The sequence below is a fragment of the Impatiens glandulifera genome, chromosome 1 (assembly GCF_907164915.1).
Source record: "Impatiens glandulifera chromosome 1, dImpGla2.1, whole genome shotgun sequence".
Lineage (NCBI taxonomy): Eukaryota > Viridiplantae > Streptophyta > Magnoliopsida > Ericales > Balsaminaceae > Impatiens > Impatiens glandulifera.
Window position 1 is genome coordinate 136,408,318 of NC_061862.1, and position 13,189 is coordinate 136,421,506.

Sequence of the window (13,189 nt, forward strand, 5' to 3'; positions counted from 1 at the left end):
TTTCTTTCTGTATAATCTCGAAGTTACGAGAAATTTCTTCTTTATTTTTGAGATTCTCTAGCTACAATAACTAGAACTTATCATTAATTTGTGATTCCATCGTCTCGATGCGTTCGGTCAGATTCTGGATCATTTCTTCATTACTTTTGCTACGTGAATTCACCATTCTCAGCGGAAGTCCGAGGATCGTAAGCTCTGATACCACTTGTCGTGACCTTCCTGTCAATCACGATATAAATTCCACAATAATAGTTTCGTAGAATAGATAGAGAAGAACAGAATGGGTAAAAGAACAGAATAGGTAGAAGAATAGATTGAATAGAAGAATAGATTGATAAGAGAAATATGATGAATAGAAAAACATGTTGAATAGAAATTGAGAGTTTATTAAGGTTAGGGTTACCAGGAGCGACGACTCTGATAATTAGAAAGAGAAAGTATAACAATTAGAATATCCAAAATATATAATCCCTCTCCTTACAATTTTATCCTTATTTATAGACTAACAAATTATAAAATAACTCTTAAAAAATATAACTACGTCTATTTCAACCCTCAGTAATTTTGAAAATAGAATCCTCATCTTTGGAAATAAATAGTATCCTCATCTTTGTTAATATTAGATTCACAACAGATTTTCTCTAGTGATCATAATGCTACCCATCTAAACGAGGCACGTTGATCAAATTGTTGCTCACTCTCTCATGTTTAGACTCTCTTCACAATTGTTCACAATTGTTTCTCTCTCTCTCATGGTGTTAGTTTTAGGGCTCTGATACTACTTGTAAGCTAAAATAGATTAAGCTTAAACAAATATATTATCAAAAACAAAATGACTAACCAGCTTCATTAATAAAAGAGTTGGTTTTAAATAGCCTACAACTTCAGCAAATAATAAGCAACTAATCTACCTAAAATAAAATCACTAACACCACTTAATAACTGAAATACTAAATAAAAACGATCTTAATAACTGAAATACTAAATAAAAACAATTATGAGAGAGACATGTCCTAAAGATTAGATCTTTTATTTAATTAAATAAAACAACTTAAACTAAAGATTTTTTCCAACAAATATAACATCAAAGGTAAATTCAGTAAGATCAATTCAAAGAGAAAGCAAGTTCCCAGTTCTTACATGAAGGAAAATCCAATCTCAATTTTATTTTTGCTCGAAATAACTGAAAATATTGTAAAAAAGGCACTAATAATACTTTGTTCGTGACCCATAAAAACTCAACCTCGGAAAGTGACGTCTTTGTGTGTGTAAACAACCCCTTTATCGCCATCTACAATTTGACCACTCCCTCGAGCAATCCTGTGCGAGGAATGTAAAAGAACTCAATTAATAATAATAAATCCTATATTAGTATAACTGGGTGCATCAAAGCTTGAAAAAGAACAGTACATGATTCATTTCAATATGACTGCGCAGTTTAAATCATATAGGAAAAGAAACACATGGAAAATTCAGTCATGATCCAACTTCAACTTAAAGCGTTCTAAGTAAGAATTGAACCCGTGACTTTTGATCTCATATACACCGACTCTTACCACTTGAGCTTCCCTAGTGGGTTAGTAAAGTATGTATTATTGGGGTAATGAATGAAATAGCATTGAATATAGTTTATCTCCTTTAAAGGCTTAGGTCATTCTAGATCTCTAAGTTGTTGCATTATGATCATAACCTCCACATAGCCTGGTTTGTATGGAAAGAAGTTGTACATGTCACAATTCGAGACAACTTTATTAATTCAAACTTTAACATTTCATAAAAAATAAAAAGTATAACTCGGATGGATGCATAAAGTATAAGTTGTGGGTGGGACAAGCATACCATCGTGTTGTCAATAGTCCTTCGACTCCAACAGGGCCACGAGCATGTATCCTACCTGTACTTATTCCAACCTGTTATAGCCGGGAAGAAAAAGGTAAACAAACTGGCCTCAGTGCTGAAAATGAATTGCTTTTGTGCTCATTTAGGAAACATATTCTAATATAGTTTACTCCTAGATATATTAGAATAAATTAGTTGAGATATTTTAGGGATTCAAATTGAGAAAAATTAGTTCATACACTTGTATTATCAAAGTATATCTTTCTCTCTATTTAAAAATTCCACAATATGAAATGACTTGGAATTTGTTTTATGTGAATTATTTGGATTTAATCAAAATAAACCAACTGAACATCATAAATGACTTCTTCTTTCATATCATTTAAATCATCAACCAAAATACCAAATTACTTACCCTTACTATATATTTTATAAAATTTTACAAAATTAAAAATAAAAGATATTTGAATCATTTAACCCAAAAAAATTACTTTTTCATCAAACAAGCTTTTTTCCCAAATAAAAGACTATTATTTCAAAAACAAAACTACATCAAACAAGCTCTTAATATCCATTAAGAGGCATTAAGAGTCTCTATCATTCAAGTTGACATTTTTTTCAAAAGAGACGATCACACAATGCAGGGAATTTTATCAAGTAATATGAACATGACGTGGCATGAGAATGAAATACCTCAGCACCAAGCCCAAAACGTGCCCCATCACAAAATCTAGTGCTTGCATTGTGGAACACAGCAGCACTGGAATAAGCAAACAAAAATAACAGCTTAGTAGTAGTACACTTACAAACAAGATCTCAAACCCTTACCACTAAAAATTATACTAATTAGATGATAAATATGTGTAGTGGACCAAAAATAACTGTAAAATAACAATTAAGAAAACCTGTCAACTTGGCATAGAAAGACCTCTGCAACTTCAGGGTCTTCTGCGATAATACTGTCAGTGTGCGCACTGTACAATAAGGGAACATTATTACATTAACATACTTGTAGTACAGATATACAGAACCAATAAAGTGTTTCATTTATTCATTGGAATATGCTACTACACTGCAATAAAGGTATCAAGATCTCTTTGATCAAGTGGTGGTTCACATTAATCTATTCTAACGAGCAAGTTTTCGAGGAAGAAGCTGGTGATATTTTTGTTAGGATTGTTCTTTTCATTTTAGGCTAGGTATGGATGTCTATAAATTATAATTCCAATACTTGAGTTACAATTCGATTACTATTTTTGGAGAAATCATATAATTGCAATTCCAAAATGAGAAGGATGAAATTAAAACTTAAAACCCATATACATTCAATTATCTAGGAATTATAATTCCAATTTCTTATTTTAAGTCATCAAACAAACAAAGAATTTGGAATTGGACCCTAATTCCAATTCCTGATAAACAAACATAGTCTTATTGATTTTAGAGATCCTAAACTACATTCTTGGAAGTGATCACGCATGATATCGAGGCTTTCTCCTCTCCCTTTTTCATTTCTCTTTCCCTCATTTCCTTCTATTTGGTCCACTTTCATGACAACTTTATTAATTAATACAAGCTCTTTAACTATTCAAAAAATTAAAAATTCATTCATTGGTTCGTGTGTGTGGGAAAAGGAAAATCTGGCATACCTTCCATGTTGATGTATATGATCAATGGCACCATAAACATTATCCACTATTTCAACAGTGCAAGCAAGTGAACTATATTCGTGATGTAATGAGGAGGCCTGTGGAATATTGAGCAAAGAGCTTGCCTTGGGACCACCATATATGGTGACACCTACAATGAAAGGACAATTCAATAGCTTTTCCTAATAATGCATTGAATGGATTTTTAGGTTACTAATCTGAAATCAGATTCATGATTTTAAAATGCATGGATGGAGTCTACAGCATCATCGAGAATGAACAAAACCAAAAGCAAAGTCTTCTGCGTGTCTGTCATTCTTAAATTGGAGATAAGTACTTTCTCAGCTCTTTGATTTACAATGAATTGATAATTAAATCATTTGCTTGGTAAAAGAATTTATTAAAAATTACCTTTAATCTGGAGTTCTACAATAAGTTCGTTCAGTTCACCATTTTGTGTTAAATCCTTGTGAACAAGAAGTGTCTCCTGAAACAACCATATGATAGGAAGAGAATCAAGGAAGTCAAAGTGGGATCCTTTAGATTCTGCATCAAATAAGTTACTCAAATACAAGGTTATTGCATGTATAGTCCTCCAGCCATTTGAAACCAATCCAAGGGGTTTGATCATTCCATCGGGAATGAATGCATGCATGACTACATGAGAATGAAATATTGGAATGTTTAATTATCAAGTTTTGTCATGTTAAAACCAATAATGATTTGGAAAAATCTACATTTGTTATGTTTTCTAAAAATCAAAATGAGCTAAAAAATAATCTGATCATTATCTAGAAAATAATTTTTATACTAAATGAAGCAAAACATGACACTACAATTTGAATCATGATCTAGAAAATAATTTGTATACTAAATGAAATAACAAAAATCGCAATATAATCTGGATCAAGATCCAGAAAATAATCTGAATCATGATCTAGGAAAAATCTTATACCAAAACCAAAAATGAAAGAAAAGAAAAAAAAAACATTTTCAATTTTAACTTTGGTGATTTTCCAATGGGATCGTGATTATGACATATAATGTGACAAAATAAGAGTTTCCAAATAGGCTCTTTACCATTGCATTACAGGCTGCAGGATAATCTGTTTTTGAGTCCAGAACAATGCGCTTTGCCATATCCAAATTGGCGGATTTATCAACATAAACATGGCAAATACCATCTGGAGAGGAGAACAAACACAGCTATGATATTTTACGCAAAAGGAACATCAATCTTATAGTTAGAACATTCAGTATCAGATATTGTCGAAAGAGAAGTTTCTTCTCTTACCTGCATGACCAAGAACCGGAATTTTTGTTGATTCCTTGATCTGAGAAACAAGGCTATTGCTGCCTCTTGGAATCACAAGGTCAATCACATCATCAAGCTGAAATTAATATACATGTTAGTAGACAATAATATTAGAGTACTAGTTTGAGAGTAATCTGAATTGTGGTTATTTGGAATCCAAACAACCATCAAACAAGGCCTACATATATTTATCATATTTTTTTTGGGAAAATATATTTATCATATTTACCTTGAGCAGTTCTGGGATCTCATCTCTGGAAGTGACAAGTCCGATAAGTCTTGACCCAACAGTTTCCGGTATTGCAGATGTTATAACCTGGAACAAAAAAGAAGATTGTATAAGGAAAAATGTGCATGATATTCTAAGATTACTTTGACCAATTCAATGTGCCCTGACAAATGAGCTGGTATAAACATTGTTTGTATTATTAGAAGTTTGTCTTTGCAACAACTTTGTTGATACAAACTTTAACATTTGAAAACAAATAAAGATAGATATTCTATAGATTAATTCAGTAAACATAGCAGACACGAGAAAAACAGAAGGAAAACCAACCTTGTGCAAGATTGCATTTGACCTTTTGGCCTCCTTTCCTCCCTTCAAGAGCAAACCATTCCCAGATCGAATTGCCAATGAAGCAATCTATTTCAATAAGAATTTGTATATGATGAATAAGCTGCTCTCTACAAATCTAAGTAAACATAACACAAAAATGGTGGCAAATAATGAACTAAGAAAAAGCACTGCATAAGCAAATACCTGAACTAAAGCATCAGGACGGGACTCAAAAATAATCAACAGGACGCCCAAGGGAGATGATGTTTTCTCCAAGATAAAACGATCTGAAATCTAGATGGAGTTGCAGGCATCAGTCTCCTTGAACAAAGTCAACAATTATTGGCACATTTTAATTTACTTTTCTGAAGAGACAAGCTGCAAATCACTGGTTCCAAGTTATTAGCACTTATGCTATTCTAGTTACAGCCAAAGTAGTTATTACAATTACAAAGACATGATTTTTAGTTGAACAACGAAGATCTGCACTTCTTCATTTATTCACTATCCTGCTTCTTGAACAAATTACACTTGAAAGTTAACTTTGCTCACCTCAGTTCTCTTCAGAATATGACCAATTGGTTCATCCAGGTTGGCAAGTGTGCGAATGGATTTAGCAAGACTGGAAATCTATAAAATGTACAAGACTTAGTTTAAAAGCAAGAAAGTGAATACTATTAGAAATAAACGGACTTGCTTTCTTAGTTATATATGTAACAAATTGGTGCAAAGACAGCATCTCATAGTTTGATGCAATTTATAGAACACAGACATTGACAGGAATCAAAATACAAATACTATGTAACATATGAACATTAGTACAAGTTAGTTTTCACTAGGAGGTTGATTTTTCATGTGTAGTGAGAGTTTTAGAAAATGTTCACACTATTGAACTATTATTCACTGTTATATTTACTAATATTAAGTTCACAAATCTTGTCACAAAGTTATGTCTGGAAAGATTTTGTAACAAGCTAAAGTAATCAAAATCAGGTTCCCTTCAGTAAAGTAGAATAGAAGAGGAGTAATAGCCTTGCCTTCCCAGTCTTCAAAGCCAGTCGCGAGATCAGTGAACTTTCATACCCTGCCTGTTGTGCAGCAGCAATGTCTGCATCATTTTCAGTTTTAATCAACTTTTCATTCGTCTCTAGGGCATCAGCTATGTCCAGTAAAATTTTACGCCTATCCTCGGGAGCCAAGGCCTGCAATGCGAAAAAATTCCAGCTCAAATATTAAAACAACAGCTACCAGACATTGGCTGAGGGAGGGGTTAACTACTATCAGCATGGCTATAATTTCAATCTGTTCCAAGCAAACTATACTCCAATTCTCAAAGGACACATATAACAAACTACAAATGTAAATAAACCAAAATCAGGTCATTTTATTAACATATATGTATTTTTATATATTTTAGATTAGGATCTTATTTATATTACCATATAGTACAATAGGATTACCTGTAGCTTTCTGGAACTATCTCGAGCAGCAATAGCCATCTCGCGAGCGCCAACTTCTCCATCGGAGGACCAGGTGTGTGCATCTTTATGGAAGAGTGTACCAATACGATTCCCTTGGAGCACTTTTATGATGTTGCCAGGAGCAAAGCCACTTTTATAAACAATTAAGGGAAATAAAAGAATCAGAAGACAACATTTACAAGGAATGAATATAATTCAACCTACAATATGAAATGTGTTAGTTCCTTCATCCAATTTATATGAGCACTTTCACCATAATGTGTCTCAATTTATAGTTGTTTTTTAGGTTAAAGCTTGCAACTTCAATACATGACAGTAACATGTCTCAATAAATTTAGTTGTTTTGGTATCAATATTTATATGCTTGCCAAAAATTCAAAAATCACAATGATCTAGAAAATAATCTGAATCATGATCCATAAATAAATTTGTATACCAAATAAAGCCAAAAATCACACTATAATCTTGATCATGAGCCAAAAGAAAATCTTATACTAAACGAAATATTCCAGTTTTAATTTTGGCGATGTTCCAATGGATCGTGAAAGTGACCGAGATTTTGCGGAAAAAAAAAAACAATTCCAAATAGATCAGTACATTATTGTAACTTCATCACTTTTTTTTGGATCATTCTGTGACAACCCATAATTCCTCGATACTAGTGCATAATACAGAGTCTGCTAAAAGGAAAATGGTAAGTTAGACGGAGGGAAGATATGCTAAACAGCCTAAACTGGATACCACCTAGCATCGGGATTGTAAGTTAGATAAAGGAAAATGGTGGAGAAACAGGGAAAAGATCGGGTTTTTTTGGAAAGTGTTATTTTGTCACAATCATATTTGAAAACTGCAAAAGTAAAACGTGAAAATGATTTTGTTTGCATTTGGTATGAAAAGTGTGATTAAACCTTCTTAGTGTAAAATGTGTGAAAAGTTGTCAAGTTTCTTATTGTGCTACAGAAATTTTGCCAAATGATTTTTTAATTTATTTTTTGTTACATTAACTATTTTGCATACCAAAAAGGCTCAATATGTACCTGGTGATAACAACAGGTATTCCAGCATGGGCAGCATAGACAGCTGCTTTTACTTTGGCAGTCATACCTCCTCTTCCAACTCTCGATTTATCACCAAAAGTAATTGCACCATCATGATGTCCCTTAATATATGTGTGAATTAGCTTTGAATGTGGATCACTAGGAGGACCACTATAAAGACCATCTACATCACTCAAAAGGACTAGGATATCAGCCTTAAGCTCTAAAGCTAGTAGAGCAGCTAAACTGTCGTTATCCCAGAAAATACCAGAAGAGTCCTGGAAAAAGAAAATAAAACATAGATAAACCAGTAAACAACTAATGTCCAGAACCAAGGAAACTATTGAGATCTAAAAGCTGCAAAATTTTGGTACAAGTTAACCGACCTCATATGGAGCCCTTCTGGTGCTGATAGCATCATTTTCATTAAATATTGGAACCACCTTAAGATCCAACAATGATTTAACTCTTTCATTAAGTTGCTTCCTGAACTCTGAATCTCTAAAATCATTGTCAGTGACAAGTAGCTGAGCTGATGTAACATCCAACTGTTGTGTAAAGAAAATGCATCATGATGGAGAAAATTAGCTCACAGCGTCCTTTTATTGAGATATTGATGCTTTTATAAATTATTACCAAAAGCATGTGAGACAACTGAATCGAAAAAACAAAACACAAAGAAGGTCCCAATGAGATCATCACCATGAAAATTCTGAGGACCCTAAAACTAAAAAGAACATCCCAAAAGATGAACCAAAAAACAAAGGTTCCAAATGCACTTCACTAGAAATCAAAATGGACCATTGGATCGATTCAATTATTGGGATAAAATTGTGTTTCGGATGTGCCAAATGCATTCTTCACTAGCAAAACAAAGTGAACATCTACTTTCTAGATGAACTCATTTCCTCTTAAGCATGTCTTCCACATTCAAGGAATCGTGAAAAAACATCCATTCATGAATGGACACCTTAGTAGGTATCAACAAGCTCCAAATCTGATTCTAATCAAATTGTCCACCAAAATACCTTTCAAATTCTATAATATGATGTCATCTTAAATAATGTCCATTAAATTTGATTATAGCTAGTTTATGAGTTATAGAAACTTGTTTCCAACTCGTGATAGTTAAGTTTAATTTTTTTAACAGCTCGAAAGAACTTATTACTCATTTGGTTCGAAAAAGTTCAAGTTTAGTAGATGGAGCTATTTGAATGTGCACGATCACAGCCCTAGTATGGATGTAACAAAATTCATGTTTTAGGGATCTATAAATAATTATTCTTTCAAGATGAAAGTAAGAAATAAGAGGATCAAAATCCTCACATTTCTATATCCCAAGAAAACTACATTATACTGAATATATCGAAGATAAAATATTTATTTTACCTGACTAAACAAAGTATCATACAATGCCATAAGACCATTTTGTCCAACAGCCGCACATGCCTTCCCATCAAGTTCAGTTTGTGGTTTCTGGAGGTCAGCAAAGCTGCAATAACAAAAACAACAAAATATCTTCACGCAATCAAATATCTTCTAACCATGTTTGAATTAAAAGATTAAAAGCTTTTCAAAGACAAAATCAAGCCTCATAAAGTATTTTGAGACCCTTTCCTTCTCAAACCTGCTATTAATTAGCCGACGATATCTAAGACGCTGACGACCAACACCAACTGCACCCGATGTTACCAAAATAACCTCATATCCATCAGAATTCAGCTGTTGGATCTGCAGGCATCTAGATTCAATAAGATCCAAGAGTTTTTCTAGGCTTAATCAGTAATTTCATAAAAGAATATGTAATTACCTGTTCACATAGAGCACCCAGTCTCCCAAGTGCTAGCCTTCCATCTGCTCGAGTGACCACAGCAGTCCCAACCTAATAATCAAACAAAACATTATAAAATGGTATTAGGGTTATCATAGTTAATTATTGTTATTAATTTTAATTAGTCATCGGGACAGTATATATCTTTTCAATTTATATGGTAGTAGATACCTTTCCAGTTTATTAGTATAGTGTTTATCTTTCCAAATTTCCAAATTAGTACGATAATAGTTACCTTTCCAATTTAGGGTTAGACTAGTATAAAAACATATGTAAGTTACAACTTAATATTATTGAATGAAATCATGACAGGTTCAACATTTCTCGTCTCACCTTTGTTTCCTGCAGTGTTTAAACCCTAGAGTTTGAACTCAATCAGAAGGCAACCAAGCATAACATAAACAAAATACACTTATCACATTTGAAACAATTACTCAATTTGACAAATCTATTGGTTTAACAATTTTAACAATTCAAAAGACCTTTCTATTAAACAACATCGCCAAACCAAAAACATAAAGGAGAAAGAAAGAAAAATGATCACCAATGTTGAAATGGAATAGAAGATTTACACTTTGCATTCCAAAGGGTTCAATTTTTTCTAGCCAGTCAGTGTTGTAGAAAATGTTGCTAATATGCTGGTGCAAAAGGGCATTTTAGTCTTTCACAAAAGTGTAAAGATCAAAATCAACATTAAGCATATGAAAATCAACAGAAAATCATCAGAACAATCTTCAAGATGAAAATCAGCCATTGAACAACTACAAACAAAAATACCCAGATCCTAAGAAAATGTTACTCAGGAGGCCAAATAAGGAAAAATGGTGTAAGTTCCACAACATTCCTTAGCTAATCCACGCCAAACAAAATCAGCAAGAAGAATAAGACTGAAGCTAAAAAGAAGTAAAAACTCAAAACACATAAGAAAGAGAAAGAATGTTAGAGAAAAGACCTTGACCACGACACGTCTAACGCCATTAACGAATGTCCTTGTCGAGTCAACAGAATCCGCCATGTCTGATAAAATGGAGCTGAACCCGCCTCTTGGTTCTCTATCAAAATGAAGAAAATAAACCCAGCAGAATCCGCCAAAAATCTAGCCAGCCAGGATAGGGTTGGCAAACTATTACACATTATATACAAACAAACAAAGGTTATTATAGACTGTTTGAGAATAAAAATATAATCTTTTTATATTTTAGTAAAGAATCCGTACAAACCCGAAGAACATGTGAAGATGGAGATGAAAAGGGTGGCCTCCGAATTCGTACCTCTTTTGACCTTTGGAGAATGGAGCTATGTTGATATGAACAGAGTTATAGAGGTGTTCACTTCAAGGTATATGGGTTAGTTCTTGAATATAGATTAGATTAAGAAAATCAGTTCAATCTTGAAATAATAAGAAATTAGAGACAAGTGTAACACTTGGGTTACCATTATTGACAAGTGACGTTAGTTTTCTTCTTTGTTAGGACAAATGGTAGTCATGCAATTTTTATTTTTTTATATATTTGAAATAATTTATTAATAATCCAGAAAAAAACAAGTTTACAATTTAAACTTTAAATGCATAACAAACCATGTTTATGTCCAACAAGAAAAATTTTAAGAAAAATCTAACAAACTCAAACAAAAATTTAAAGTTAAAACAAATTCTGATGCTCATCCAAACCAAACCAAATTTTTAGAAACCTTTTTAATTAAAGGAAGCTGAATTCAATAAGTAACAAGTTCCAAGCTACTCTGGAAAGAGAGGGAGTGTTTTTTATTTATTTATTATTTAATGTATTTATATCTGTATAATTTTTTTTTGTTTTAAATTATATTTTTTAATATAGACATATTTTTATATATTTTAAAAATTAAATATCTTTAATTTATATTTTCTAATCTATGATGGAAGATATATCTTAATTTAATTGATTTTTTATTTTATTTTTGTAGTTAGTTGGATATATCTTAATTTAGTTAAATATATATATGAATAATATATAATAATGCTTAAAATCAATAATAATTTACGTTATTTTTTTTTTGGTCTTGCTTTCTCTTTTTTTAATTAATTTTTTCTCTTATATATATATATATAAGTGAAAAAAATAAAAAAATAATTATTTTTATTAATATATTGAGAAAAATTAAGATAATAAATTTAATAATTTTTATTATATATAGTGTTATATCATTATTAATAGAAATATTTGTATTTAAAATTAGTATAAGATATATAATTATTTTTATTATATTATTTGTGTATGAAAAATTTACATAATTTAAAATTTAAATTATAAAATATATATATATATACACAAAATTATAAAATTATTTCAACAATTATAAGTAGTGTATTGATTAAAGTGTTAACATTTCATACTTGAGACTATGGTTTGAATCCCTCCAAATGTGAGTGCGCGAACATTGGTAACGAGAATGTTGGCTTGAGTAACGCAAACATTGGTGAAAAAACTTTAAGGTACGTCTATGGAAAAAATGTTGGTCTGACTAATGCAAATATTGGTAGGTTCGTCCATGGAGAGAATGCAAGTTTAGAGTAAAAAAAAATATTGGAGAGAAAGCATTAGAGTTCTTCCACGGAGGATGATTTAGAGCTTAGGATCATGCCCAAGAATGTTTAAGAATGTAAACTCGAATTTTGTTATTAAATAATTAAAATTATTATAAATATAAAACTTAAATAATTAGTTAGTTGATTTTTTAATATTTTTATTTTTTAATATAATAATAAGTAATAATATATATATATATAAATATAAAACACAAAAAAAAAATTAAAAATTAGTTAGAAAAAAAATGATATAAATAAACATTATATAATTATTATATAGTGAAAAATAAATTAGGTGAAAAGTTTTTTTAATTAGAATAAGAAATATATATATAAGTGGAAAAAAAAAATTAAAAATTATTTTTATTAATATATTGAGAAAAATTAGGATAATAAATTTAATCATTCTTATTATATATAATGTTATATCATTATTAATAGAAAGATTTGTATTTAAAATTAGTATAAACTAGCATGTATGCCGTGCATTTGCACGAGTAATAATATAAAAAACCGTGAAAAAATATTACGGTAAAAATTTTATGGGCGAGTCAACCCACAATCCGACCCAAGTATCTATTTACTCTCACATATATTCAAATTAACCACAGCTCTCGACCCGACAATTCGGACACTTTAAAAATTAAGCATCATTATATATATATATATAAATTAGTTAGTTAAAAAGTGAACTTATATTGTTAAAATGTCACGCGTTTATCAAATTTTGGGTTGAATTTAAAATATAAAGTGTTTAGCCTAGTTGTTTAAAAGGTTGTACTTGTTTTGTTAAGTTGCAAGTTTGAACTATACCTATAGCATTTTTAATTTTATTTTTAACCGTTTTAAGTTTATGGGCGGGTCAACCCACAATCCGACCCAAATATTCATTTACTCTCACATATATCCAAATTA

The 13,189-nt window shown here is 31.1% G+C and overlaps 1 protein-coding gene across 1 annotated transcript; it reads right to left on the reverse strand.

The window, feature by feature from the left end:
• Positions 1-1,009: 1,009 nt before the first annotated feature.
• On the reverse strand, positions 1,010-11,041 carry LOC124919866 (delta-1-pyrroline-5-carboxylate synthase). Its single transcript, XM_047460229.1, has 21 exons — positions 10,929-11,041; positions 10,661-10,831; positions 9,688-9,759; positions 9,505-9,608; positions 9,267-9,369; positions 8,264-8,425; positions 7,878-8,155; positions 6,820-6,970; positions 6,397-6,561; positions 5,912-5,989; positions 5,564-5,653; positions 5,360-5,446; positions 5,033-5,119; positions 4,783-4,879; positions 4,569-4,672; positions 3,900-3,975; positions 3,489-3,639; positions 2,745-2,813; positions 2,533-2,599; positions 1,840-1,910; positions 1,010-1,320 (listed from the first exon to the last, which is right to left on the reverse strand). The coding sequence occupies exons 2-21, from the start codon at positions 10,721-10,723 to the stop codon at positions 1,239-1,241; spliced, it is 2,157 nt and encodes a 718-aa protein (XP_047316185.1). The 5' UTR covers positions 10,724-10,831; positions 10,929-11,041; the 3' UTR covers positions 1,010-1,238.
• Between the last annotated feature and the right edge of the window lie 2,148 nt (positions 11,042-13,189).

Bases quoted from the DNA above. Each gene is read 5' to 3' on its own strand.
- LOC124919866 (XM_047460229.1), bottom strand. From the start codon at position 10,723: ATGGCGGATTCTGTTGACTCGACAAGGACATTCGTTAATGGCGTTAGA. The intron at 9,370-9,504 runs GTTTGAGAAGGA...TTGTTATTGCAG, and splicing joins CGTCGGCTAATTAATAGCAG to CTTTGCTGACCTCCAGAAAC. The intron at 3,976-4,568 runs GTAAAGAGCCTA...TGGTTGTTTCAG, and splicing joins CTGCAGCCTGTAATGCAATG to GAGACACTTCTTGTTCACAA.